Here is a 24,532-nt window from a genome sequence, read left to right on the forward strand (position 1 = left end):
ACATTACTGTTATTACTACCTGTGTATAACCTCGTTATTTTACCGCGATTATCCAGCCTCGCGTGGTATTCAAATCGTTAATGATTATCAGTACCGATTTTAAAATCGCGATGAACGTATCGCACTTACATTAGTCGCGTGCTGAGCGCTCAAGGATCGACGAGAAGTGGAACGATCGATACACGGGGTCGTCAGGATCTTTATTTTCTTTTAAATTCAACTCTTCCGAAAAATTATTTCAATCGTCTCGCAATTTTGACTTGCACCTTGCGTCACGTGTTGAAAGTCGTTATAACGACTAGCTGCGGATTCGGTCGTGTCGTTGAGAGTCTCGAGTAACGAAAATGGTGGATCGTTAAAAGTTAATTGTACCGTACAGTGACGTATGAGGTATGAACGTGTATTGGGAAATGGTGAACAGCAGGTAAAGACTGCCTTTAATTTTTCACAATGATATCTGCTAACGGCGACTGTACGAAGGACGACAATGAATTTAATTCAGTAAATCGAATCCGATTGAGCGAGACGGTAGCTTTTAATTTCTCATTAAAATCGTAGCTTAATCCAACGTAATCAATTAGACGATTCTCTTTATTTTCCTCGATCATATACCTGGAGTGCCATTGGTCTCGGCCGTGGGGTACGTGACGAATAATTATATATCGATAGACATCGGACAACGTAAATTCGATTAATGATATGACGTCAGTGTTACGCAACCACGCGGGTGCAACCCTTCCCCTCCCCACCCCTTGCATAACGAGGCTTACTCTGTGTTTTCTTTTTTATCTCGTTACGTCACTCCTGCGGAAATGAAAGATTATTATGAGAGGACACAGGGACGAATGGAGCACTGGATGCTGTACTAGCAAGATTGGTTCCTCTTTTCGACGTGGCTTTAGAATTTCGTGGAGCTCGTTAGCGATCGAACGGGGTATAAGAGGAGGGTGAAAGATTCAAAGAGAGAGAGAGAGAGAGAGAGAGAGACTATTATTATGCAAGAATCCATAGAAAGTTCATATCGAACGGGTTGGGTGGGGACTTTTGAGAATTTTGAGTATTTCCAATGTGGACGCGTAAAAGTATTTGGATTTGAACGAACGAGACCAACAGCCCCAATTATAATAGATATAATATATTTCATATAGTAACGTAAACAAGGTAATAGTTTTGTACAAATAGCATTATATAAAAGTGATGCTTGCTCGATCGAGTACGTACAATAACGAAATTACATTAACGGCTACGAGGGGTCTTTCGAGAGAGCAACGTCAAGTGGCGCCACGTGTTTACGGTCTTGAAATGTATACTGGACGCTTTGATTATTTCGATTAACGCACTTTCGAAAGTCGACACAGAGAGACAAGACGAGCAATTCAGATACCGTACGAAAAATATTTTGCGCCCATTTATCGTTAAGGTAGTTTTCACTTTACTTAATTTTCTTTCTTTTTCTCTTTAAATCGTCGTCTTTTCTCTTCTCTAGGGAAATAGAAGAAATGCTTGTACCATAGATTCACGTACGGCTGCGAACGACACGCGATCCTTATTATTTCTTCAAGTTTTCTCCTTCGCCTTTGTCGCTCGCTACGTGGTCGTTGTTTCTTTTTTTTTTCTTTTCGCATTGGCCTCTACACTTATTTTTTTACTCTTAGTAGCCCGAGTAACGTTCTTTATGGGAAAAATGATTCCACGAGCATTCGTTTTATTAGACTTAAAGTTCCCGGAGGTATTGTTTCCTATTAGAGTACCTATACATGAGATGCTTCTACCGTTATAATAATGCTTACAGTGTTCATAATTTTCTTTTTTCAAGAATCAACAGGGCGGCCGTTCAACTTGAAAGGAGTACTGGTAGCATTGAGGCTTAACCTATTTTTACATGAATTTTACATATATACGACTGGTACAAAGAGTAATTTCCATGACATCGATACGCCGTCATTTGTAATTCTTGCCTTAAGGGCTTAGCACACCGCGTTCGATGTCTCTTATTCGCACTTAATTAATAAGAATTCGAAAGAATCATTGTCCAAATGTAAAATCACAATCTGACGATACACGCACGATATTCTCCGGCATCAGGGTCACCGGAGTCACTCAGGACGCAATATCGATTGGATAAATGTAGAGTTTCTTAACAGAGAATAATTGCTGGAGAATTCATCGACGTAGCCACGAACTTCCTTGGACGTCCCCGTGATCCATTATTCAGTGAGCGAAGATTGCGCCAGTCGAAAGTTCCAAGATATGCCGCACAGCATTCTCCAGGGATATTAATCGCTATCTATGACAAGTGTAACCGGAACTCGTGTAGACGGTTGCCTTGAGGGTCAGCGCGGATCTCAGCGACTTCCGGCGATGGTCCTGGGGTCCATTGCGCTTTCTTGGACGATGCCGCCATAGCGTATGAAGAGCCAGGGACGCCTTAGTGTGATAGGGTACCCAGCGGAAGGCTCTGGCAGCCGAATTCCGTGGACACAAGTGACACTTGAAGAGACCTTTTCGCGAGACCAGCTGCGCCAGATAACGTTCCCGCAATTCCCGAAGATCCAGAGCCGCCTTCTCCCTGGACGATGTCCTCTTCAGTCGCGTCTTTGGCCTCGAGTCGCGCTCCTCGAGGTTCTCCTTCATCTCCTCCTCCTCCTCCTCGTCCTCCATGTCCTGCATCGTTACCTTACGCGGCTGACTCTGCTTCCGCGAGCGTTTCTCGCTGGACAGCAGAAGAAGGGAGTCCTCCTGTTCCGGTCTTGTCCTCAGTATTCTGCCGCTATCCGTTTCCGTTTTGCTACCTTGAGGAGAGGACGGGGTCCCGCGTGCTCGCTCCGTCCCTCTAGACCTGCCCTGGCGGCTTAGCCCGCAGGCGCTGCATTTAAAATTGGGGTTAGGACCTTCACCGCGACATCCGGGATATCCCGTGGATAGTAGTAACGTAGTGCCGCGGTGCAGCGCTAGCTCATCCTCGTCGAGGAACTCGCATCCGCACTGCTCGCGGACCTCGTACGACACGCGCCTCTCCTCCTTAGGCGACGTCATGCTTCCTGCTGTTGCAGGGGAGTTTACCATCTCGTGGCTGCAACCACCGCGGCACTGTTCCATAAGTTACGTTCGCGTCATTTTTTTTTGGAATAAGAGCTTTTCTGTCAATCTACTAACAATAACACGTATCTACATATCGACAGGCAGAACAAACGAACAGGCACTTATTTTTTTGCTTTTAAATACAGGACAGACACGTTTGTATGCGAACAGAAGAAAAATTGAAAAAAAAAAAAATAAATAAATAAAGATTCACAAAGTAGCAAAGAAAAAAATAGCCCGAGACGTGTCACTACGTTATCACAACTTTCTCTCTCTACTTGACGTTTAACCAAGGGAAAATCGGCCAGCGCTGCAATTGCGAATGTGTCAGACCTATTGCGTAAAGCTATACGGTCGACGAACTGTTGCCATTTTCCTGCGAAAAGCCACTGAGCGACCTTGCTTATTACAAAAATCTGATGTTATCCTTTTTGCGGTTATGCATGTTATTCAAAAGGCACGTGGAATTGCGCCACTGATCATTAATGTCATCTTATTGGATTCACAGTTAAAGATACTGGAAAGTCCGGTGCCTCGTCGCGGTATGGCCGACAGCTCGACTCCAGCAAAGACTCGCGATAATTAATCCAAGAGACGGATGAGACGTCCTGTAATGCGCATTTACTGTGTATGATAAGTGCGGTCAGACTTTATTATTCGACTTGACCCTTTTAACTGCCAGACCACGATTTGCCTTTATCCGAACCTCTTAAGACAAGTGCCTCCGGCAATACTTCAATCTTCGCGTACAATGGATTTCGTTTCTTCATTCTTATTCATCCAAAGAGTACAATTTTTAATGTATACAAGATGCTTTAATGCCGGCTCCGAAGCTTCACCGCTTTCGTGTCTATCGTTATTTTATGCAAGTCACGAGTTTACGAAGGCATAAGAAGGTACGAAAGTTGATTGTGTCAATTATATTTGATAATCTTGTCCTACGCTTCACTCTCTTCAGATTATACGTCGAAGCGTTGAAAACGAAAGTGCACGTAATGTAGAGTCAGAAAATTTGATTTAAACTTTAACCACGTTATGTATTTTCAACGAAGCTAATCAAGCAATTAATATTACTACTGCGTGAAAGTCGGTTTCCAAAGTTTTCAGGTTTTCCAGAATTAACGTCGCGACCTCCAGACACCAATGGATAACAGTATCAATGACGACTGGTACTTAAGAGGTTCTCAAAGATCCTTTTGCGTAACGCTTTATCAGTTGGCACCGATCGTTAATTCAGCAGAGCTCGTTGTACTTCTTGTTGCTGCGAATACACACTTTGTTAAAGACATTATACGTTATAAAGAAAAAATAACATCATTCGTTAGGTTAGGTTATGAAACGCATACAGAAAATTTCTTTAATCTAGTCCAACTTTAATGAACGCATTGTAAAGCGTGGTAAACGTTAAAAGGGTCAAGTCTATTCTCAAACGAGCTGCCTACTGCGCAAGCTGCGTACTAAAGCATATGCGACATCTATGTATGTGCAGACATATTTTTTTTTAGGAATCTGCATGCTTACCCGAGTATGGTGGTCGGTGGTATGACGGTAGTGGCAGGTGCGATCGCTGGCGCTGGAGCAGGGAAGACTGGTGGACCTGGGGGAGGTCGACCTCCTCCGACGGGGCTGTAAATCCAATAGTCAATCGAACACATGGGACTGAGACAAATATTCCCGTTTGAATTACAATTGCCTGCTTGATAATATCGCTACGCCTAGGTAAGTCAGGTGTGTACTGCTGACTCTGATAGAAGTAGAATTGAATTTTAAGAGACTGAATAGAAAACCTTACTGCAACGGTTGCTGCTGACGATTATTTTGCTGCGGTGCTGGCGGAGCAGTTGGTGCCGGTGCATTTGCACTGGTAACACGATGCACGTGAAGTTGATGCACCTGCAGCTGCGCGGCATCTTCACCCAGGAAGGAGCATCGTGAACACTGCCTTCTGTTGTGGACCTTCAAGACGTGAGTAGCTAATCGCTCAGCACGGGCCGCCTTGTACTCGCAGAGTGCACATGCGAAAGGCTTGAGATGTGTGTTCAAATGGCGTTTCAGGCACCAATTGTCGACTCCACTCCACGAGCAGTAACAGCAAGTATACCTGGCAAATATGTACGCAATTGTTCACGTGTATGATTATTTCAAAGTTGTTTTCTATTTTTACAAGGTACGTGCGAGCGTGAAAACTCATATCGCATGGCATCTTATCACGGCGTAATATCACGTTATAGGAAAATCTAGGTCAATTGGTTGACGATTACGTAGGTATGCTAGTTGATTAAGTATGTCCAATTATATTATACCGATTGCAACTATTCAGGTATCCAGCTTCATAACAGATATTACCCTGTTACGTTGATAAAATGAGAAAAAAGATTACCGATCAGCACGGATTTACTTGACTTATTGGTATACAGATCAATTATTACTAAATTAAGGAGTATCAGACTTCATTGAAACTCTTGCCAAATGGATATTTTTATTCCCACCTCCTTTCCTGGGCGCCCTTTGACCCACCCTTCAGGTGACTCTTGCTGTTGCATCCGCCGTTCTGCATCCGTCTACCGCATCCAGTGTCAGGTTGCATTATTCCAGGAGCAGGCATACTCGTGGCCTGGTACAGACCACCTCCAGAACCAGGTGCTGGTTGTAATTGGTATCCTTTATTATTATATCCCGATGGATAATTCGTGTGATGAGTTTGGTTTCCGTTTCCACTTGCACCGGAAGTGGAATCTTGCTGAAGAGGCTTTGGCGTGTTCCCTGAGCCTGCTGGTCTTCGTATCCTAGATAATTCGTATCGGTGCTCTCGATGCATTCTCAGGAAGTGCTTTTTCACGTGATCCGCTCTATTAAAGGGCTTGTAACACACGTAACAATGAAACGGCTTCTCCTCACGATGAATATTCTCGTGACGAGTATACAGGTCTCGTCTGTCGGTTCCGTACGGGCAATACGGACAAGTGTATCGTTTTCCACTACCGGAAGCGGCGGCTGAAGTAGGCATGGCGGCTGAGCTCTGCAGAAACGAATGTATGTAAAATAATGAGCTATTAGAAAATCTCATGAGTCATTATTTGGGTCACCTGATGAAGATGCTGCGGAGCTGGAGTAGAAGGTAACTCTTGAAGGAGGAAGGTTGAACTCGGAGGTAACAATGCAGTAGGTACTGTTTGTGTTTCCTGAGTTCTACGTAAGGGTGGCGCTGCTCTTTCAGCCCGTTCGCGTACCCTTTCTAAATATGCAACAACGTCCTCAATCTTTAATTCCGCTTGTAGATAATCCTTTCTAGGTGAGTGATGTCTATTCCTGGAATCGTCACCAATGATCCTGGACGAGTGCAGTTCCGTGAAGTGCTCGGCGACCTCACGAGGTCCTCCTCCCATACAGTCACCTGGATAAGTTTAAGAAGATAGAAACACAATAAATATTTCATACCGACATAGAAAGACCATTGACTATCACACTCGGTAAATTCCGTTATCAAAAGTATCACGTATCTGACACTAACCACATTCGTAGCATCTCCAGGTCGTCTTTCCAGCATGATAGGCAGCAATTCTGCTACCGTCAGTACCCTTTAGAGGCTCGTCCTCGCAGGTCCAATTTCCATCATCACTTCCGTCAGTACCATTACCCGTGTCATCGTCAGTAGTTTTATAAGAGACCGAGGTCTCAAATTCGTTCTGAACGCTGGACGCTAGAAAGTAACAACCCATAAAAATTAGCATTATTCAACAGACTGCACCTCACCATATTAAAAAAATGCTTTTAGACAATCTTACTCCTATGATCCGGATCTTCTCCATAGAGCTTCCTCGTAATCTCCTTGAACATATCCTCGTAGCAGTCGAGCCTGCTGATCCCAGTGCCGCTGCCCTCCATATTTCCAACAGGAAGACAGACACTTTCAGAAGATTCAGAAGGACGCTTCCCGACCCAGCAACAGCGAGTCGTTTACCTGAAGGAAAAACTCCAGGTGTAAAATTTGACGTACAACTTCCCACAGAATAAACCCTCTGACTCATCAACGGGCCCCACAGGCATTCGGCACTAGAAAAACCATAGCTACGCCAATGGATCAAATTTTCATTTGAATTCGCAGTCCGGTACGCCTATGCATTGAGCATTTGAAAGGTAGCTTTTAATTACCCCCTGATATACGGATGGCAGAAGATAGTGGCGCTATCAGTGTAAGAACCGCAATAAAAAAATATATATATAACATTTCAGTTACAGAAAAGCAAAGCAAGTACGAATACCGTTGACATTACGAATCGTCCCCAAGCCAACGCGTTCATTTGAGTTGTACACGTGCCGGTTGGTAAACTGGAAAAGCGACTATCACGCCAAGTAAATTCCAGCCATGGTACTAATTAGGAAGTAAAGACGACTGATGGATAGCGCGAGTTCAGAAAACCACAGTTAAACGAAGCAGTAACCCGAGTGCTTTGGACAGCTACTAGCAACATACGTTACTGTACGTTACACAAAACGCTCTAGGATCGTAGTAGAGAACTAGAAACCGAGGAGTAACGAGTTGCCCGACTACCTGAGTCTCGCAATCAAAGCGAGCTTACGGAAGCGCAGGGGATAGAGGGGTTTAACGTAGGGGACGACAAGGGAGGGATAGGTCCAACCTGGACAATATACCGACGGTCGTAAGAAACCTCCTAGGAAACGGTAATTAGGAAATACCCGATGGCTTTTGATGGTCTATACCGTTACAGATGACCGTACTGTCTCTACGTGAAAAGTTCTCATAGAATTGTCATATGGCTTAAGGCAAAGAGTCAAGTGGAATAGAAAGAAGACAGAGTAGGAAGAGGAGCATCCTCCAGCAGTCACATACTCCCCTCTCTCTGTCACTCTCTCTCTGCCCTCTAAAAATATATATGTATATAGTATGTACAGCCACAACGATCGGAATAACCGCGTGAACGCGCGCGTTACCAACCGCAAAGTCCGAGAGCCCGCAATCCCAGCGTTCGCGATTCCCCGCTGGAATTGATTGCGATCGATTAGGCTCTGCGTCTTTCGCGTCTGCAGGCAGCCGGCATGATCCAGAACGAGGAAGGACGAGAGCGTTATTGATCGGGGAAGGTGGTACGATGGTCAGGCAACCCTCCAGCTGTAAGGAGAAGCATTTACGGGGGCGCTGGGGAATGTGTGTCTCGTGTAACATGCGTGTTATGGCAAGGACGAGGGTGGGGATAGAAGTGACGTTGGCGGGGGAAGGCCGGAGAGAGGGAGGTGGTAGAAGGTTAGTGGTAGGAGGATAAGGGGGGACAAAGTTGGGAAACGGGATAGGGGGGGGACGTCGGTGGGTAGGGGAAAGGTAGGAGGTGGGGGTAAGAGAGACGGATAAATCAATATGCCCCTCGGTGACACCCCCGGTCGTACCCTATGAACGCAGCCCTCTAGGCACACACAGGAGACGCTTGGCTAGGATACGAGTACTATATACAAGAAGCCTAGGTGCTCTGGCGTCTTGACAGGGAGTCAGTGTTTGGAGTTGAGAATCCCTGACGGGCAGTGCGCCATTCAAATTCGTCCGAAAATTATTGCCCAGAGACCAAGGACGCCGAGCAGGTCTGTTCCCAGTAAATCGTCGCTCCTCGTTTCGAAACTTCAATTTTTGCTTCCAAACTTCCTTCTTTTTTTCGATGCCGCCAATCAGCCTTCCTCTTTGCTCTCTCCTACTTCCCCGGTAGGCGCGTCTCTCTCTTTCTGACTCTCCGTATGGCATCCATATAGATATAACGCGAGGTAAACGTAACGTCGACAGAGATTGTAAGAGTCTTCGGCTGACTTTTCTGTCTGGCTGTCTGTTGCGTCGCGACGTACGTAGGCGCCTGCTCTTGGCTCGTGGGATTTACCCTGACGCGGGGCAACGGTGCACCCATACACGCACAGACACACACCGCGACAAGGGGCACACTGATGATCCAACACGGCCGACCACTGTTGACACGTACGCGCACTAGCACACAGAGAAGCCGGAGAGAAAACGACCGAGCTGCCACCCCACACTGCGTCCGTACCTATGCGCGTCTACGAAACGCGGCGTTATCGACATAATAATAGGCACGTAAGAGGAACGAAAAATGTGAGAAAGCCCGAATGCAAGGGGTGTGCATGCCTCGAGGATATTCGCTAGGGTACTCACCGGCCGATAGGTCTCGGGTAGAAAACGTTTTGAAGGAAACGTTATGCTGGTTCGGTTGCAGGTTGTTTCCTCGGCGGCAGTCGGGTGGCGAGTGGGTGGGCAGGCGGGGTGGCACGGTGGGTGGGTGGGTGACTGCCTCTGTGGGTTGAGTGGGCGGAGTGGGCGTAGGGGCCCCAATAACACCCCCTCGCCCATTCAATCCACCAGTATTAGGGGACCCTGAAAATGTGTTGGTGTGTACGTGTCCCTCTACCTCTTCCTCCGTTTCCCTCTCCCTGTTCTCATGCCTCTGGCTGACTCTCTAGGAACGCCTGCACGTGTTCCCAAGCTCCTCTACGTTATAACCTCGTCGCTTACTTGCTCGCTCACTCTCTCTTCTTCGTAGGTCTTCTCTCCTCTTCCTCGTGGCCGAGTCGAGCAGCAGAGCCCAGGAAACAAGACGCCATTCTTTGGCTACTGGAACATACGAGTGTACGTACGGCTCGTAGCTCGGTAGTACGAGAGTAACGTCTACCCTTGGATATAACCGACGGATTACTGGAAACACGAGTTCGGCCACGTACCGGGGATGTTTTATCTAAAGGAGTAGCTCGAGGTACCTTTGAAAAATTATGATGGATTCTTTGAGAAACAATAATAGGCTTTGTATCGATCGAACGAGGGAAGTACGTATCCTCTACCTGATTATTTCTTAGAAAGACTCCTCGTCCTTCTGGACGAGTACGTGGTTGTGAACTGTTGGCCGTTTCGAATCTGTACCGAGAGGGGGGGTGTACAACATGTAGGGAATGGTGGACGGGCTTTCGGTGCGTCGAACATGGCCGAAAGACCGTGGCATCTCTCCCTACCAACGTGGCGAGTTTCGTGGAAAGGGAATTTTGACGAGACTAGGAGCAGTAAAGCAGAGGCGTCGACTCGTCGTGCTCAACGGTTTCGGTGTGTAAGCTTAGATGGGGTAAGGGTAGATGCGGGTTGATACGTACACTGCGTGGGCGGTACTTCCCGCAGGGCTCTACCTTACCGACGAGGATACGTTTCTCGCCACAGAGTCCATACGGCGTCCTCGTATCCCTCGTATTCCCGGTACGAATGTTTCCTGACACTCGGTTTTACATTGGAAAACCTAGGTGCCAGCAGCTTCGAACTCTTTCGTTCTCTCTGTCCCGTACGTCCCCTCGTCCTAACGGCATCATGACCATTCAAACGTCGCTAGGCGCACTCAAACTTTCCCTCCGGCAACTGTACGGCCATTCACACATTCGTGATATTCTTTAAGAAATTTCCAAACGCTCCAACCATACACCTTCACTATATTCGCATTCATTGGACAAACGTTAGTAGGGAATCAGAGAGCGTAGTGGTAAATTACGAAATGGAGATTGTGACGTTTTTTATGATGACAGCTAAGTCCAGAAATGGAATGAAAAGTCTTTGGTACCATTAAACGGATCATTAATATCGTCCTTGATGCTCTGTACTAACGACTGACAAAATTATTACGAATCGTACAGTATCGTTATCGGTATCGTATTTCACCCAGTAGAAAGGGTCAGAGACACGAAAACAATTGTATCCCCAGTTAGTTCGCTGGAATTGAATGGAGCCTGAAAAGTCCGAAGAAGAAATAAATGTCCACGGTCGTTCTCAGGAGCGTCGTGATCATCTTGGATCATTCTTATGTAGATCGCAGGCGTGAACGTGAACGGCGCTTCCAGCATATCTGCGGCGGGCGGCGCGTCGCGGCGCCTCGCGTCGGCGTCGCTGAGACTGCGAGAGGCGGCAGTGGTGGCCAGGCATCATCAGCAACCGCCATATTGGCTGAAGTTCAGGAGGCCCGCGATCTATTAAGTCGAGAAACGGGGCAAGTGGAAGAGTCCTCGGCAGGAGTGAGGGGTGTGTGTTCACTGGGTGACATCGGTGTCGTCTGGAGGTATCATCCTGGGGGTGTCCGAAGACACCTCAGCCGTAGAAGGAGAGAAGACTTATTTTCCAGGATCGGACGGAGGAGAGTGTCGATCTCGATCATGGTATCCGTTGGCGTCATCGCTGACGGCTGCCAAAGCCTGAGCTAGGAGCTTGGATGAAAAGGAGCAAGTAGAAGAGAAGAAGAAATTTTCATTGTCGAAGGACACCTGGCACGAATTTCGAACCAGGCTGAACTTATCATCCTCATTAAACCTGGCTCCGAATAGTTTGCGTTCAAGTGTCCTGCGAGTTCAGATGGCTCCACGGAGGTGTCACTGGGTCGGCTAGATCGTAGGGAGTGTTTCCGTGTCCCGTGGAGTATGCAGTGTGTGTCTTGGGGGAAGCACTTCGTCAGGGAGGTCGAGGCAGAGAGCGGAAGTGTGCCGTGCGCCGTGCGCCGTTCCGACTGTTCGTAGACGAGGAATCGCGTTCCAGAGAGCGAGAAAGAAGGAGAAAAGGAAAGAGTGCGGCCCTGCTTGAACTCGCTCCAGTTGGACCTGTAGGATATGCACCTCTTGGATATCCAGCTTCGAGGTCTCAGGTGGGTCGGTTGAATTTACGTGGACGACTGGATGAGATCACGCAGTGGCTCCGGCGATGGGATCTGAGGGGATCATGCGTGCCTACGTGTTTCCTGAGAATACTAAATAGTACGCGAGAGAGGTTCCGAAAACGGGTGGCAGCTACGTCGGTCGTAGGAGTAAGAGCAGGGTACTGTGAAGTGCGAGGAGTGAAGTGCAAAGTGCCGGTGATTGGAATCGAGTGAATTGTCGAGAAGAAGGAAAATGAAATGGAAGAGGCGCGCATAACGGCAGGAGAGTCGTGGGTATAAAGGTGTCCGGGTGCTGTCAGGTCGCGCGGGCCGCAAGGTCTCTCTCGTTGCCTCTTGCCAATCAATAAGCGGGAGCGGACTCGCTCGTTCGCTTGCAAGCTCACTCGCTCGCAAGCTCCCCCACCGCGCCTCTCGCTACTGGCAGCGCCAGCGCCTAGCACACCCCGAGCCACCGAAACTATTTTTACTCCTCCCGTAGCCACTATACCCACATCTATCCAGAGAGAGAGAGAGAGAGAGAGAGAGAGAGAGAGAGAGAATAACGTTGACAAGTAGAAGAGGAAAGGCGAGCGCGCGCGCGCGCACTGCAGCCTAGAACCGATAACTACACCTATCTACTATCAGACGTACACACCTAAGTCCGCCTGCACGGCCGGCCGCCCCGAAGGCCCACGGAACCAAGAGCCGTTCGCCTCCTTGACGGGCCTCTACAGGGCAGCTTCCTACGGATGGGCCAGCCCGAGGTGAGGCCAGGGCCCTCTTCCGGGGCCCCGGAGGATAGGCGAGGCTGCCGTTGCTGCTGAAGGCCCCTTGGTATCCCGCTCGAGGATTCTCGAGCTCGGAGGCAGGAACGAAGGCTGGAAGAGAAGGAGAAGGTTTAGGTGCTGGAGGCGACGGAGACTTTGGCGGCGGCGACGGCGGCGGCGGAGGAGGAGGAAGAGGCGAAGGGCGCTGGAAGAGGAAGAGAAGGAAGAGGTGGAAGTGGCGGTGGAGGAGGAGGGGGAGGAGGCGGAGGAGGAGGAGGAGGAAGCAGCGTCGGAGGCGCCGGCGGAGGTGTCGGCGAAGGAGAACAGGAGGACAGGAGACAGGAAGGAAGGTGCGAGCAGGCAGGCAACCAGGCGAGCGGGAAATGGGAGAAGTATGCGCAGGACGGGAGGAATAACGTTATCTACAGGGTGCAGTGAGTGTAAGAAGGCGTAGTGTGGTAACGCAGGGGGAAGAGCTAAGGGGGTGCAGGGAGCATGCGGGGTTCGGGCGAGGCCCGGCGAGGTGGCCCCGGAGGACCAGGCTAAGGATCGCGTTCGGTCACCTGCACCTGCACCTGCACCTGCACCTACGCCGCGGCGAACGGCACTTCTCCGGCAACTTGGCACGCGGGAAGCGAGCTGGACTCGCTTTCAATCGCATGGAACATGATAGAGGTGAGGCTGGCCTCCAGATACGGGATTGTAAACCAGTAAACCACGCGCCATCGGGAGCTTCATTTTCTTAAACATTGCCCACAAGCCCTTATTCTCTCGTCCACTCGATCCTATCTCTTATCCTTACGCGCAGCATCCACAAGCTTCATCCCACCCTACCCACCAACAAACTCATCTGGATAACATACCCACCAAACATTTATCCCCTTTTATATCTATTTTCACTCGACTCCTCGCACGATCAAAGTCTCCCTCGCGGGTTTACCATTTTTTCTTCCTACTTCGCTCGCAACGTGTTTACCGTTTGATTTCGTGACGGCCATTGACCGTTCACTCCGGGTCGCCCTTGGACAAACGAATTTCGAATATTCATAGAGCCACGCGCCTCGACCTCCGCGTTCCTTCGTTCCTGGTCCTTCCGTCAATCACCGAGAAGACCCTCGTGTATAACCTACAAAGTCAAGAAGACAAGCCATCGTGCCCGGATCGATACACGTGACAATAGAAACTACGCCAAAGGAAGAGTAAACGGGATTGATTGGTTTCTAGTTCGAAAGCATCAAGACAGTCGCGGGACTGGAGGAACGTTCGATATCTAAGCTCGTGTCTCCCACCTCCCACTTCTACCCTGTTTTCTCTCGTCCACCGACACCACCCATCCCATACAGATACACCTAACCACCTTCCACTCCGACTGCTTCGCCTTCGTTCCATAACCTCAGGCTTCTGCGTCGTTTTCAAACTCATCTCGTCGCATTTGGAATTTCGTCGTTCCCGAAGGGCAGGCGTCGATACGATAATCTTAGCCTGACCCAATTTCCTCGTCGAGATATACACCCGCGCCATTGATAACGTATTATCGAAGTCGATCAAATCTATGGCTTTCGATGTCAGATGCTCCAACCAAATTCACCGGTCCCTCTACGATTTATGATATCCGCCATCTTTCTAACCTCTTACCAACAAACTCGTCCCGTTCTCCCTCGCTTATTCGCTACGACCTTCTGCCCATATGTCGTCTGCGTGTAAACCTCATTCAATCCGGTCGTTCTACCACGTCGAGGACAAAAGTGTGTCCCCGCTAGCATTCCTGCTCTAATCACGGCATCGGGAACACCTGAATCCAATATCCGCGCTCTGCGCGCTTCTCGCTGCGCCAGAACGTCGAGTCAGGTCAAACGAGCCACCGTCGATCACTCGCACCGCGTCCTCGTATAAAAAAAAAAAAAAAAAAACTTTTCCAACATAATCAATAAGGAGAGTCACTCCTCTTCGGAAATGTCGTTCGTCGACCCGCATTCTACCCGCGGAACGAAAGGTGCGAGTCGAACTTGACCTCGGACCTGCCCGATCGGCTTGGACACCGTGAAAGGGAACGTCCCGGTTTTAAGGAAATATATCGAAGGCGCATTTGAGACGGGCGAAGTGGAATTAGGGATGATAATTTAAAAAAACACCCTTATGTGCAGATGTCGAGTGGTATCGGTGCAACTGCAATGGGCATCGGCGTTAGTCACGGGGCAGGGAGCGGAGAGGGTGGCTCGGGGGGTTGTCGCCTCAGAGCCCAGAGCCAAGGTCAATCCTCAAGCTCCGCTCCGCAGCACAGCAATCCCCAACAATCGTCCCAGCAGCAGCAACAACAGCAGCAGCAACAACAACAACAACAACAGCAGCAACAACAACAACAGCAGCAGCAACGACAGGGACTTAGCTTCATGGGACGCTCGAAGAAGGACAACTGCTGTCTATGCTGGTGCTGCTGCTGCAGTTGCTTGTGGTACTACCGCTCCTTTATATTCGATGTTGTTTCAATAGTTCTCTATGGGTGACGGACGGCTCGGATTGGGCTGGTCCGTTTGATGGAAGAAAAATATTTGCCTTGTATTTTAATTGCCAGTCTCCATAGGGGTGGGTCTTCAGATTACGAGGGGTGTCACTTTAGTTGCGCAAAGTCAGTTTATTGGGAAACTTGGTGTTTTACGACGAGCTTGAGTCCGATGAAAAGTAAGAGAATGCCATTGGATAATAGGTTGGCCAAATATCTTTGAACGGTTGGGTGAACGGAGGTGACTTTGGATAGGCGAAACTGCCTTGCCGATTGTCTGGCCATGTTACGCATTTAGATGATAGTTTATAAGGCAGCTATGTCCCATTTTACTGTCAGATATATATATTTTCCGTTTCTCTGTTTCATGCCGCACGCAGGAATAAATGGTGAGCATGGGATAAGCTGTGTGGCCTGTGTTTGTTTATTATGCTATTGCTGTACCTATATCGCTCGGGCTTACGTGTCTACGGAGGCCGGGAACGGGGTGACGCATAACACGTGCTCTCTACGTCCCCCCTCTTTCTCGCTCTATCTCTCTCACTCCCGTTGCCACGGATCTATCTGATTTGTTTGGTCGACCAGACTTTGCCTCTGGCCGAGTAGCTGCGCTAGACCCCCAAATAGGCACCATAAAGAGTCACCCTTTTCGAGATCCCAGTACTAGGATGCTCTTTGCGTGCCTTACGTTAATTTTCATATTGGCCCACTTTTTTTTTTATATTTTTCAAAAGTCTGTCCTATTCCGCGATATCGCCACGAACTCGTTTATTCTTTTATTCCTTCTTCCAACTTTGTCTACGTCGTGGGTGTTTCTTTTTTGAAAATTGATTCGTCGTTCGGGTACGTGACTTTTGACTCTTCGGATAAAATCTCCTGGTACCTTGATACCGTGTCGAGAAGTCATTTCTTTTAGTTACGTGTTCACGTAAGCCCAGGACGATACGAAGACGAGATACTCCAGGAGAAGGCTGTCCCACGTGATAACTGACGGCGAGCCCTGTGCCTCGATTTTGTTCTTGTCAGCTTGGCGGCAGTTGGTGGCGACAGTTCAGGGGGAACCGGCGGCTCGGGCGACCAGGGAAAGAAAAAGGGCGGTGGCGGCGTCGGTAGCGGCGGCGAACTCGGGAGCGGTGGTGGAGTCGCGGGTGAGCTGGCAGGTGCAGGTGCAGGAAACGGACTCGACGGGCTCGACGGCCTGGAAGGAGGTACCGAGTGTTGCAGCTTGGACGAGGTCAGGGCCTGGGGTTCATCTTTCGACAAGCTGATGAGGAGCGCCGCGGGGAGGAAACTCTTCCGCGAGTTCCTCGTCAGCGAGTACAGCGAGGAGAACATCGCGTTCTGGTTGGCCTGCGAGCAGCTCAAGAGGGAGAGCAACCCCGAGCGCATCGAGGAGAAGGCTCGCTATATCTACGAGGATTACATATCTATACTCTCGCCCAAGGAAGTGAGTTCCAGGGAGTTCCATTGGTTAACTTACCGACGGAGGGAAGTGCTGATTAGGATATCAATCTACAAATTTGCTTTTTTTCTTCTTCCCCAGGTGAGTCTGGATTCCCGCGTCAGGGAGATTGTCAACAGGAACATGGTAGAGCCAACGCCGCACACCTTCGACGAGGCGCAGCTGCAGATCTACACCCTGATGCACCGGGACTCTTATCCGCGTTTCGTGAACAGTGACATCTACCGGAGGGTGGCGAGACTCGGTAGCGGACCACCGAGTCCCTCTAGTACCGACCAAGAGCAAACGACCACCGGAAAGTCAAAGTCCAAGGATCGGGCGAAGGCGGCGGCCACGTAATCGCCGATCGACAGCTCGTCATTGTTTATCGTGAGATCGTGACAAAACCCTTAACCCACCCTAAAACCCATAAAGCACACGTCGCTGATCGACGAGTCGGACTGGGTTCTTGATTCCCATGGACCTCAAGCGCGAGGATGACATCCGAGTCCGTAGGAGGACGAGGGGAGTGGCTCCGTTATAAAGGGGGAATTACCATCCCCGAGGAGTCCGTGGTGCCTGCGTCGTCCCTGTGCTCGATCCTCTATAGTCGGATCGCGGTAACTGCACGTCAGTGGAACTGCCGTGCGCAATCGGCGTGAACGGAGTATGCTCGGAGGAGTAACGTACAGTCGTCGTAGAAAATATAATGCTCTTCCATGCTAAGCGGGGCCACTTTAAACTGCACTATACGACACTGAACAAACTCCGCTCACCACATGCATACTTACGAATTCTTATCTAATCGGATTGTACAGATAGAGAGTGAGAGAGAGGGAGAGAGAGAGAGAGAGAGAGAGAGAGAGAGAGAGAGAGAGCGACTAATGGATGAAAAGAAAAAACTTTAAAAAAAATAATAATAACAATGCACAAGAATAACACAATGAAAAGCACAAGAGAGACTGCATGCCGACCAAATGGCACAAAGGGCTAGATATTAAAAAATAAGCACCTCAAAGCAAGTACGTAAATCCGTGAATTTTTACTCTATGATATGGAGAGGTCGTATTTCCATCCACCTTTAGACGCGAGGGAAAAAATTCAAAAAAAAAAAAAATTCAAAAAAATAGAGTTCGTTCGCTCGTTATATTCTCGACTGTCCAGCTCGGTCGGTTAACCGTATCCGAGCATCGGACGACCCTCTGTCCTGTCCTCTACTGGAATTGACCCATTGCCGATCACTGGAGTGTGCACGCGGCCCAGTATGCACGGTTGCGCATCGTCAGGCGTTTTATCGTAGCTATAGGACTTCGGTTCTTTGACCACAGAGCAAACGAGAGAACCGATTTTGTAAACCACGCGAGAGTGTTCGGAGAGACTGGAAGAGCGATCCGAAAATCGCTCTCGTGTTTTTACAGTGTCTTACGGGGTATTCGGAAGATCGGTCGAACAAAGTGATGTACTCGATATAGGAAAAAAAAAAAAGAAGAAACAATGAAGATGCCACGTTCTTAGAAGTATATAAAGATCCTACGGGAAGCCGTCACGGGACACAGAGAACGCCAATATCCAGGAGTTTTTTCTCGTAAAGTACGTCGTATCGACCTCAGTGACCCGACTGGCCATTCAAATCTCTCGCACTTTTCTACTCTCCTCATTATTCATCCAACATTATTCTAGTCACTCTTGACGTAAAAAACTTCGTCATAAATGATCTTATGATACGACGTACCGATACCAATGGAACGTAACATGGGATACCGAGCCCTTGCTGGGAGATCCACCAATTAGACAGTCAGGATCGTCCATGCTAAAGATCAGAATACGGATGCATCTGCCCGACAGTGAGTCTGTGTAAGAGAGAGAGAGAGAGAGAGAGAGATTAGTAACGCGCAGTAAGAATGTATAACGATTGTATGAATGCGATTAAAAGGAAAAAAAAGATTGACAAAACACTTGCACTTGGAACATTAACACACGGGGATCACGCGTGGTCTGTGCAAAGGCCTAAAACTACTTAAGAATGAGAACGAAGCTACAAAATTCATTTGTTTCATAGGATCGCGAGCATGCGAAGGGCTCTTAGACGATAACAGGATCAATGAAAGATAACGATAACGAGTATCGTGAACGAGAAAGTATATACGAGAGAGAAATTTCTAGAGCTTGGTAATTACGCGATCGTGAAAAAAATGAAAAAAAAAAAAAACAAAAAACTCACATAAACACAAATCGCACGACGTGCACAGTCAGTCACAGCGTTTGACTACTGCCCTGTAGATATAAATAGGTATATATGCCATAAATATATATACATATATATGTACCGTTCAGCATAGGTGCAGGGTGCAAATAACCAAGAGCCGAACTTGGCGAGAATCTTTTTCTTTGTCTATACGATTATAATGGTAAATACGACCCTACGTATTATCACGCATGGCTCATGCAGGACGATCTTGTATGGTATGATCGGTAGCTGCATGTTGAGAGAGAGAGAGAGAGAGTGGGGGGGGGAGAACTAAAGAGAATAAAAAATAGAGAAAAAGTAAAGGAGGAAAAAAGTGGGAGAGAGGGAGAGGGTGCGAGTTAAGGAGACCAAGAAGGAGAAGAAAGATATGAAATATATATATATATATATATATACATATATATAATAGAGGGAGATACGAGAGAGATAGAGAGAGAAAAATGGAAAAGACGCGAAATGCAAGGCCACGCGAGAAACGAGACGCGCCAAACTGATTGCGAATGGCAATAGCGGCGCCCTCGGAATGCAGTCGAGGTTAACCTCGAAAATCGTTGGTAACGTATTAGCCTACTTCTTCATTAATAAACGCACAATTTTCTCAATCTTCATAACTCCGGACTCTTTCTTAAAAACCCTCATTGAATGTACTCGTCTCGATCTCACTTTCAGAATTGTACAGAATCTTTGCATCTATCCTGTCGCGTACGGCCCCCACACACGTTCAAGGTAAGTCTCGAGATCCTAGTGGCGGTCTTCGCCGCCAATTTGCGACACGGGACTTTTCCTCGACGCGATTACTTCCGGGCGATTAACTATAGGATATTTTTAGGAAATTTTTTTTTTCTTTTTTTTTTGAAAAATTCATAAATTCCTCACTCTTTTATTTTATTGCTACCGTCACGAAATATTATATATATAAATATATATATATATATTCAGTCATTCGCACCCTGCATACCCCCTCGCAGAATTTAAAAAAAAAATATTTTTCTCTGATTCATCTTTTTGAAAAATCTATTATAATTTGAAATTGACCAACGTAACGCGAGAAATCTTAATTGAGCTCTTTTTGACCAACGCTGCTTATATATATACATATATCAGAGCGTGAACTGTTCGTATATACTGTGTGATAAATTTATAACGTATTAATATTTGCATACGTAACAATTGACAGTTACCGATTTTCCAATAGACGTAAGATTTATACACGGGTATAAATACTTGTCACGATTTTCTATATATATACGTGCGCGTTACGCGCATCGCCAATACCGATTTCACAGTGTTTATTGTAACGATCGAGCATTGCCTTCTGGCGAATTTACAAAGTTACAAGCGACCGATCTCCTTCGTTCGTTTTTTTCCCAGCGACGTCCATTCCCATTGGCTCCACATTTTACACACTCACACACGATACACTCGTACCGTCAAAACAGTCTGTATGTAAGAATATGAATGTATGAGCGTGCGAGAGAGAGAGAGAGAGAGAGAGAGAGAGAGAGAAGGCAGAAGCGACAGAAGCAAAAAAAAATGGAAAGTGAAAAAAAAAGTGCACATTGAGATTGAAGCACGTGCACAAGTGACGGCGCCTAATCGGTCAGTCAGTAAGTCAGTAATTCGATCGCACAGTCAAAACTATGCATCAAATTATATATACCCCGTATCAGTGATATGCATAGGTGGTATACGGGTATGTGGGCCATTAAAAGCGCCTACACTTTTTTCCAGTGAGAATAGAATTAAAGTAAGAAAGAAAGAAAGAAGTAAAGAAAAAAAAAAAAGCGAGAAAAAAGCCAACAACAAAAAAAACTAGTCGTTGTATATCGGAATGCAATTTTCTCCGAATAAAAATATGAAGTTACGTAGCTTTCGAACGAGCTTTCATTCGTCGATGATGCGCATTCGATAAATCGATTAATTAGAACAAGATACAGCGAGACTTCCCCGGTGTCTTCATACGATAATCGTACCAAGCACTTATGACGATTAGCATTGTAGCTAGTAGCATTATAGAAAGAAAAAAGTATATACAGGATTACTTCGTACCCAGTGATACCAATCGAAGTTAACTCATCGATATGATTTGTGACGTAGAGCCAACTTCGGTCGGTAGTATAATTTTTGAAAGAGACTGTATATGATTTTTTTTTTTTTTTTTCCATCGAAACAAAACACAGCTCGCTGCTCCTTATGGAAATCCCAATGGCGAACAGAGATGTCGAATCGCACGATTCTTCGGTAACATATTAACGTATAACGTATTACGTGTTACGTATGCGCCGCGAGAGGCTCGGCGACCGTTCGCGTTTAATTGGATTCGATTAACCGTAAATAAGGCGACGTTCGTCCGGGTCGTATTAGCATATTTCGTGAATAACGAAATTTACGAAACGGAACAGGACGCCGAGCGTCGGCATACGTATTTGTTAGGGTTAAAGCCTTGGGATTTGTCTATTCGTGAATGGATTGCCATTGGTATGATGTGAACGTAGCTGCGTCGTATATGAGAAAAGTATATTAACGTGCGTGAAAATTATATAAGAACGACGAATAGGATACGTACATGGAAATGCGTACGAAGCGTCACTTCTTACTGTCGATTAACGCGATGATCATTCGACGAGTCTGTCCTATTGACAGTCTGAAACTTGACAGGGAGAAGGCGAGAACGCTCGTAGGAATTGAAAATATGTCGCATTAGCGAAATCCCTAAGTCGCTGCGATCCTTATTTCTTGGATAGGATTTAACGAACGATAAGCGATCGCGTGGATATTCATTAAAGCGATACAGTCGACTCGGTAAGAGTTCATAATTGACTTTTACGAGTTACCTGGTATATATATATATATATATAATAAATAAGACCGTCAGTTCGGCCATCGATTCCAGTGATAATAAGGAAGAATCGCCTTTAATTATAAGCCGTGATCGATTGTCGTAACGTGGCGATAAGTCGCCGATGATTTTTTTGAAAATTCGCGCGACAAGAGTCGACGGGATCGGCGCCGTCCACGTCCAGGTCCGCTCCGATCTGGTCGAATCACGATATAGGGTATATATATAAATAACGATAAATATATACCTTAAATGAATACTAGTAATAATTAATCTAAACGATAAACCTATTACGAGACGCATTTAATAAGAGGAACGTCATAATTATTCCATTGTCTATTCATTTAACGTTCTTTTCTTCAGTTCTCTTTGCTCCCTCTATCTTCGTCTATTTTTCACTCTCTTACTTGTCTATGTCACTCGCTTCTTTTATTATACACCGACAAAGTCTTCACTCGACGTCGAATCATACGGCGGCCATGTTTGTTATTATTTTCTTTTCGTGTCAAATCTATACATACTTGTATCCGTAATTATAATGTAACCATGAAATCCATACCGACTAGTAATATACTTAAGATTAATAACGATGCGATGTACTTACCAGTAAACTAAGAATACGAGCATATTGCTCGTCAACATCGGGTTTAATCCTCCTGTATGTACCTTGTATCGTTCTAGTACCCACTCTAATGATACTTTTTAAATTATGCCTACGTACAGGTAACGGCATAATACCACTCTACCTTACCATACAGCTAAGTTAACTAGGCGCATCCGTCTTAAATAGTTACCAAAAGAGGCTAGGAGAGAAAAAACAAATACCACGACCACGAGCATCGGCAACCATTGTGAAACCCGAAAAAAGTGAAAAGTGACAAGAAACAATGCAATTATTTATAAACACTCGTAACTCAACCTCATGGAGCATAAAAAATCGTCTTTCCTAAAAAAAATATCATCCTACATCCATTTCCTACCTTAACGACCGAGTCTCCCCGGAGCTGCCCTCTGAGTTCGACTCGTCAACCTCCGCCGGCGTGGGTGGGTTGACGCATATCTTCCAAGTTTCACCATCGGTAACCGTAGAATTTCCGTTATTAAATGAGTATCGGCATCCACATTTTTTACCAGACACAGACTACGTGCTTTCAGTCATATTGAGAAATTTCCAACCCTACCCAGCTGTCCTTGGTTTATTCCTTTTTCTTTTCTTCTTCAGGGTTCCATCCTATCCCTTCATAACCTTACCTATATCATATACATTGAAACGAGTGTCCCATCCACCGAAGGTGTAACCGTAACCGTAACCGAAGAACCGCAGCCGCGTGTTGAAACTCGATGCGAGGTTTGTGACCATCGAGAAGGAACCTTGTGCTTTCCACCCTCTTCAGGTGAGCCCGAGGGAATCCCTTTCCCGCGGGAATGCACTTTTTCTTAATATTACAAATATATATAGATACACCAATAGTTTGCAGTTTCTCTCAGTGGCGTTCATCGAATTCATGATAAATATCGTGAAAGCACTGGGCGACGTTGAAAATACTCGCACTGAATGGTGGTAAGTGGCAGTTGGCAATGTCTGGTACGCATGCGCGTACATAGTACGTGAGTAACAGAGGTAGTTAGGTGCTGGAGTGAGTATGATAAAAATGTGGATCGCTTAATGGCTTTTTTTCTCTTACCAATCAAGTGCATGGAATTATTATGGAAGTCTGGAGAAAACCAAGCGTTCCTCCTTATGTATATATACAGCAGAAATGGATTCTTATGGCGTCGATGGTACGGGATCGTTTTCACGGGACAGGCGTGGACTCTCTCTTGGTAATATTTTTTTTTTTTCTTTCATCATATTCCTGTCTCGTTTTCGTCCTTTACGAACTGGCTACCTTGGAGTCAGGATGTAAGGTGCATGACCTGTCCCCGTATACCAATACCAGGTCCCTTAGGGTCAATCCGGAAAAAAGTGATACCGACCCGTTTAAAACGGCCAGAACGCTTCGCTCAAAGCCTCACAGCACCAGGTCCACTCCTGGGCTAATCTAGTTACGCGAGTAATTCCCGGCAGGTTATAATTTCGAAGGAATACATTATATGGTGCACAATACCTCCGCCACGAGTTCCCGACGTCCATGGCGTTTGCCATTGTCTCTTTGGGCGACCTTACCTGCGTGTATCTGGGCACCACCTCTCGCGCAACAGGCTTGCTTGACCCGTTTACCCAATTTCGCTAGAACCTTCCCCCAGTGGCCGACGGGTAACGAGAATCGGATGTATTTTCGAAAACCAGTAAGACATCCAGTGGCGATGTAACATTCGATTCTAACTATGGAGCTCGGAATGTCAAGGGATACGCCCACGCGTAGCAGATGCGTTCTTGAGGTATATATACATATATATATAAACGTATATCGAAGGAAGAGAAGCGATGCTGGAGAATTTCCTTAGAAACACAAGAGTCCGCTCCCGTGTTGGAATCCGAAGAGGTGTTCGAGTTTCACGAGGCTCGATTCCGGGTCCGTTGGGATGCTGGCTCTTAAGATCCAGAATCAAGATACCACCAGAAATCGGGGTCATTTTGAGAGTCAGGGAAGAGCGAGGTCGCGCGTTCGCCCGTCCTGGACTTTAGGAATGAAAACGACAGAGAGAGAGAGAGAGAGATAGGATGTAACCAAAGGACAGACCGAGGGTTTTTAACACAGAGACAGAGCGAGAGGTAAGAAATTAAAGGGGGAGAGAGAGAGAGAGACGCGAGTATAGAGATTCTAGAAACGAGGGAGAAAAAGAGGGAGAAAACAAGGAGGGTTTGGAGGATCGCTCGGCCGAGCGTAAATTTCCTAGTTACACCTCTGTGTGTCTCATATCCGTGTTGACATTGAGGATGAGATCGGGTCGGTTCGGGAGAAGGATGACGGGACGAAGGGCGGGAGGAGAGGAAGAAGCGGAAGGGGGAGGGTGGGTCGGCACGGAGCAAGGGGTGACGTGGCACC

At 47.0% G+C, this 24,532-nt stretch overlaps 2 protein-coding genes across 12 annotated transcripts; one reads left to right on the plus strand and one right to left on the minus strand.

The window, feature by feature from the left end:
* Positions 1–1,119: 1,119 nt before the first annotated feature.
* LOC107263259 lies at positions 1,120–9,743 on the minus strand. Of its 5 annotated transcripts, none has more exons than XM_025080179.1 (9): positions 9,608–9,743; positions 9,251–9,469; positions 6,867–7,042; positions 6,593–6,781; positions 6,168–6,475; positions 5,571–6,100; positions 4,874–5,182; positions 4,603–4,707; positions 1,120–2,866 (listed from the first exon to the last, which is right to left on the minus strand). In XM_025080179.1, exons 3-9 carry the CDS (start codon positions 6,964–6,966, stop codon positions 2,284–2,286), a joined length of 2,124 nt encoding a protein of 707 aa, XP_024935947.1. In that variant the 5' UTR covers positions 6,967–7,042; positions 9,251–9,469; positions 9,608–9,743; the 3' UTR covers positions 1,120–2,283. The 5 variants fall into 5 exon arrangements, with proteins under 5 accessions (XP_024935947.1, XP_015585752.1, XP_015585743.1 ...); XM_015730266.2 differs by having other exon boundaries at positions 1,120–3,073; XM_015730257.2 differs by lacking the exon at positions 9,608–9,743 and having other exon boundaries at positions 1,120–3,073; positions 9,251–9,584.
* Positions 8,626–22,178, plus strand: LOC107263300 (regulator of G-protein signaling 17). 7 transcript variants are annotated; one of them, XM_025080243.1, is made up of 5 exons: positions 8,626–8,673; positions 14,659–14,966; positions 15,395–15,403; positions 16,041–16,461; positions 16,558–20,557. In XM_025080243.1, the coding sequence occupies exons 2-5, from the start codon at positions 14,659–14,661 to the stop codon at positions 16,813–16,815; spliced, it is 996 nt and encodes a 331-aa protein (XP_024936011.1). In that variant the 5' UTR covers positions 8,626–8,673; the 3' UTR covers positions 16,816–20,557. The 7 variants fall into 7 exon arrangements, with proteins under 7 accessions (XP_024936011.1, XP_024935994.1, XP_015585825.1 ...); XM_025080226.1 differs by lacking the exon at positions 8,626–8,673 and adding an exon at positions 9,746–9,845; XM_015730339.2 differs by lacking the exon at positions 8,626–8,673 and adding an exon at positions 12,808–13,189 and having other exon boundaries at positions 16,558–22,178.
* Positions 22,179–24,532: the final 2,354 nt, after the last annotated feature.

Source organism: Cephus cinctus, unplaced genomic scaffold (genome assembly GCF_000341935.2).
Source record: "Cephus cinctus unplaced genomic scaffold, Ccin1 Ccin1_scaffold0013, whole genome shotgun sequence".
NCBI lineage: Eukaryota > Metazoa > Arthropoda > Insecta > Hymenoptera > Cephidae > Cephus > Cephus cinctus.

Excerpts from the sequence above, each read along its gene's own strand:
- LOC107263259 (XM_015730266.2), bottom strand. The coding sequence starts at position 6,966 with ATGGAGGGCAGCGGCACTGGGATCAGCAGGCTCGACTGCTACGAGGAT. Across the intron at positions 6,782-6,866 it reads AGAAGATCCGGATCATAGGA|CGTCCAGCGTTCAGAACGAA; the intron begins GTAAGATTGTCT and ends GTTACTTTCTAG. Across the intron at positions 6,101-6,167 it reads CTCCGCAGCATCTTCATCAG|AGCTCAGCCGCCATGCCTAC; the intron begins GTGACCCAAATA and ends TCGTTTCTGCAG.
- LOC107263300 (XM_015730339.2), top strand. Across the intron at positions 16,462-16,557 it reads CTATACTCTCGCCCAAGGAA|GTGAGTCTGGATTCCCGCGT; the intron begins GTGAGTTCCAGG and ends CTTCTTCCCCAG.